This window comes from Xyrauchen texanus, chromosome 18, assembly GCF_025860055.1.
Source record: "Xyrauchen texanus isolate HMW12.3.18 chromosome 18, RBS_HiC_50CHRs, whole genome shotgun sequence".
NCBI lineage: Eukaryota > Metazoa > Chordata > Actinopteri > Cypriniformes > Catostomidae > Xyrauchen > Xyrauchen texanus.
The window spans coordinates 44,395,600-44,400,599 of NC_068293.1; the positions used below are offsets into that span (position 1 = coordinate 44,395,600).

General features: G+C 42.3%; 1 protein-coding gene across 1 annotated transcript in view; it reads left to right on the forward strand.

The window, feature by feature from the left end:
• Positions 1-5,000, forward strand: part of LOC127658920 (anosmin-1-like) — an 87,410-nt gene that overhangs the window by 65,859 nt on the left and 16,551 nt on the right. The window contains exons 8-9 of the mRNA XM_052148491.1: positions 385-529; positions 1,702-1,842. Coding sequence (XP_052004451.1) covers positions 385-529; positions 1,702-1,842 — 286 coding nt within the window. The remainder of the gene's footprint in view (positions 1-384; positions 530-1,701; positions 1,843-5,000) is intronic.

Below are 5,000 nucleotides of genomic sequence, written 5' to 3' on the forward strand. Positions count from 1 at the left end.
GTGTGAGTGTGTGTGTGTGTGTGTGTGTGTCTGTGTCTGTGTGTGCGCGTGTGTGTGAGTGTGTGTGTGTGTGTGTGTGTGTGTGTGTGTTCAGATGGCAAATGTAGGAAAAGTAACCAAGCCTCGATGCACTCAGATGAAGGTTACCATTTTTATTAAAGAATCAATACAGATTTCGGTCAAAATTGACCGATCAGTGCACGAGGGTTAAAAATATATTCTGTTGAGATTTGTTTCATTTTGCCAGTTGTTTCGAATCATATAGGATGACATTTGTTGGTTTAGCATCACGTCCTGATCATCTTCTGGAAGTTTATTTTGCTGTATTGTGTATGACTGGAATGAGACCAGTGTTTGATTCTGGTCTGTTTATTATGATTTCAGGCCAGGAGTTCTGTAGATCTGGAGGGTCTTCTGTCCAACTGCAGTTACACTGTGGAGGTCCAGGCCATCAACTACTGGGGTCAAGTGAGACTGAAGAGTGCAAAAGCATCCGTTCACTTCAACACACTGGACAACAATGAGTCAAGTACGACAGAACTGACCTACAGTGTCTGTACACCTTCTATAGTTGGAGGTTACAAGCTCTCGAGCTGATTTCGATTGGTAATTAGACTGGCTGATACAGACGAAAAAGTTCTATCTAGATGGTTTTAGCCTTTGGACAATAATCCGTATATAATATTGTGACGAGGAGGAGGGCGTGGCCGGGATAGCTGATCAGCGGTAGAGCGAGATAAGGGGCAGCTGGAGACACCGGTTTGAGAGAGAGAGAGATGCAAGTGGCCGCATTGCATGCGTGTCTGTGTCCTTATGTTTTATGTTGTTTTAAGTTAATTTAAATTATTAAAATTTATGTTGACTGTTCAGCCCGCCTCCTCCTCGCCCGTCCTTACACTGTTACAGTGGTGCCGAAACCCGGGAAGGATTCCTCGGAGTCCTCGCCGCTGCCATCCACCAAGAGAACAGCCACGACCGTCCGCCCAGGGACGGAGGGGTCGCTTCTGGCCGGCGAGAGCTGGAGGAACCGCAGTCGTCTGCCGAGAAGGGGAGCGGGTCCGTCCGCCAGGGGATGGAGCGAGCTGCGTCAGCCAGAGGGCAGAGGAGCGGTTGAGGACCGGACGACAGCGTGTCTGGAAGCCGTTCTTCGCGCTGTCCTCTCTTTCACTGTGTGTCTCCGCTCGCCCTTCCCTCTCCCCACAGGTTCACAGGAGGCAGGGGTGTCAGTTCGGTGGCGCCCCGGCCTGAATCAGATGGTGGAGGAGTGTGACGAGGAGGAGGGCGTGGCCAGGCAGTGATGGAGCACGGCCGGTGCTGAATCAGCGGGAGAGCGAGATAAGGGGTGTCCGGAGATGCCGATTCGAGAGAGAGAGAGAGAGAGATGCACTCGGCCGAGTTGCCTGTGTGTCTGTGTCTGTTTGTCATTAAAGTTTATGTTTACTCTTCAGCCGGTTCCCGCCGCCTCCTCGCCCGTCCTTACACTGTTACAAATGTATCAATATTTATAGATTTTCTACGCATCAAACAGCTATTGTAGCTACTGTGTACTACTATTAGTGTTAACATTGCATTAGATTCAAGAAGAAAAATATTGCATAAATTATCAAATGAATCTTTTTGAGCTTTTAGCAGATGCTAGTGGTTGTAATCTTGAGTAAGATATGTTGACAGTAATATTTAGTCTATATTCTGTTCGTTTAGAGTCGGCATCTAAAGTGAGGAAAGTGTTTCCTGCAGTCGGTTCTGTGTCTGGGAAAAGACCCTCAAGTGCTCTGGAAGTTGGTACGCCATATTACCAGGACCGGCAACTACAGATCCGCATCTACTGGAAGAAGAGAGCAGGTACTGAACATGTATGACCGCTGAAGAGAACACGGTTAACACGGCATGCTGAACTGGACTGAACATGTTTCTCTGTGTCCACCAGGACTGTGCGAAATCCAGCATTTGTGAAGAAGTATTTCGGGTTCAATACAAGTGATACAATCACTTACTAAGCGCATCTGTGAGAAGTTATAGACAGTGTTGCAACTTTGTTGCCATGACGATCACAGTAAACCCCAACACGACTGTAAAAACAATGATTTAAAGAATTTTCATTTTCATAATACACAAGTTTTAATGGAATTATAAGTGTCACATTTCTGCCATTTAAAACTCCAAAAATTGCCCCCATTGACTTCCATTGTAAGTGTCCCGCTGGAACACACATTTGTGCTTTTATAAAGAAAAGCGAGGAACGAGTCTAAATTTTTTATTTTTGTGGTCAAATGCAATCGATTGATCTTAACTTGTAATGAACCCGGAATATTCCTTTATAAATTGAAATTCAATACAAAAGAGAAATTTAATTTGTCCAAAACAAGCAAGAAAACACATATTTATTTATATTTAATCATTGTTAATTGTGGCGAATTATTAGTATTATTATTATTTCCTGTGAGCTGTGATAGAAACGGAAAAATCACGGTAAATATCACATTTTTATTGGCCGTCATTTCTAATCAAGCTATGCAAAATAAAACATATTTAATTGTGAGCATTTAGCAATTAGCATTTACAATACTGGCTACAAAAATGAAACTTAGCAAGACAAAGGAGTCGTTCATTTTGTTTGAAACCCTTTAAAAATATAATTTCCATCCATCAGCAGGACTTCAATGACATAAATCTCCTGTGATGCATGAACACACACTGATGAACATTGTTAGTAGATTAATTAAATCAACTAGTGTGAAAAATAATTGATCGAGAAAGTGCCCAAAGTTGGCCATCACCCCTGGGGTTAGCTAGTTCGAATCCCAGGGTGTGCTGAGTGACTCCAGTCAGGTCTCCTTAGCAACCAAATTGGCCTGGTTGCTAGGGAGGGTAGAGTCACATGGGGTAAACTCCTCGTGGTCACTATAATGTGGTTCTCGCTCTTGGTGGGGCATGTGGTGAGTTGTGCGTGGATGCCGCGGAGAATAGCGTGCTACGTCTCCACAGTAACGCGCTCAAAAAGTCACGTGATAAGATGTGCGTGATCAGACAATCCTGTTGTCTGCACAGACTGACAGACATCACCAAAAGGCAAATGTACAGCAATATACAGTATGTGTGTGTGTGTGTGTGTGTGTGTGTGTGTGTGTATTCAGCCTGAACAAACACATTTTAAGGCTGGTGTGTCGGGACAGTGCTTACATAAATCATTTAGAGACAATTTGCATATTTGTTTATTTAATTTGACTGAAAGCTGCATTTAATAAAATAAAATAAAAAAAACGCCACGGGGAACCCCAGCAAGGGTCGAAGTTCAGCTTGAACTCTGGAGCTCCTGTCAAGCACATGCTAATGTATGTCATCACCCGAGCCAAATGAGACTCCATGAGGAACGGTACACGTGTGCGAGGAGCGGCGTCCTTCTCAATGCTAATGATGGAAATACTTCTGCTCTTAACATGTGAGGATTAGTTTATCCATAAATAATCATTTTGTCATCATTTACTGACTGTCATGTCATTTCAGACCTGTAAACACTAAAGTAAAATCATGCAATAACAAAACAATCGATTTGTGTATCGCAGAACAAAGTAAATAATGCTGGGTTTGGAACAACATGAGGGTGAGTAAATGATGACGTATTGTACATTTTGCCTTCTAAGATGAATACAAGTGCACTTACAAGTGACTAAGTGAATATTTCAATCAATAAAATGTTTATTTCCTGGTACAAATTGAATAAGTTGAAAAAAATAAATACAAATAAACTCATTTGCTTAGAAAAGCTCAATCAGACACTTTTTATTCTTTCAATCAACGGCTGAGTTTTGTGAAATTGTTCTTAATTAGTGTCTTAGTAGTCAAATAAATATCTAAACCTTCTTAAAACAAGATTCATTTAATGATCACGTTCATTAAAATTCATTAAAAAACTGCCATTATGATATTATATATTAATATTATTTTCCACTTTCACTCACTAACCAACATCAGTCACGATCATAACTACCAAATATTCATTCATTTTCAGGATTTTAACCCTTTAAATGCACGTTTGTTTACATGATGATACGGTTGTTTTTTTCACAAACACACCCTACACATCACACACACACTACACACAAGCTCACACCACACACACAAAAACACACTACACACACACTACACAAACACACACTACACACACACCTTACACACACGCACACACACACACAAGCAAGCACACACACACACAAAAACACACACTACACACAAGCTCACACCACACACACAAAAACACACTACACACACACTACACAAACACACACTACACACACACCTTACACACACGCACACACACACACAAGCAAGCACACACACACACAAAAACACACACTACACACACTACAAACACTCACACCACACACACTACACACAAACCTTACACGCACGCACGCACGCACACACACACAAGCAAGCACACACACACACAAAAACACACACTACACACACTACAAACACTCACACCACACACACTACACACAAACCTTACACGCACGCACGCACACACACACACAAGCAAACACAAAAACACTACACAAACACACACTACACACACACACACGCACACGCAAACACACACAAACACACATTACACAAACACACACACGCACACACCTTACACACACTACACACACCTTACACACACTACACACAAACACTCACACCACACAAACACACACCTTATACACACTACACACAAACACTCATACCACACACACACACACACACACACACAAATACACACACAAACACACACTAAACACGCACACAAACACACACTACACACACACCTTACACACACTACACACACACACACACACTCACAAACACACACCTTACACACACTACACACACACACACACACACACACACTCACAAACACACACCTTACACACACTACACACAAACATTCATACCACACACACACACAAATACACACACAAACACACACTAAACACGCACACAAACACACACTACAC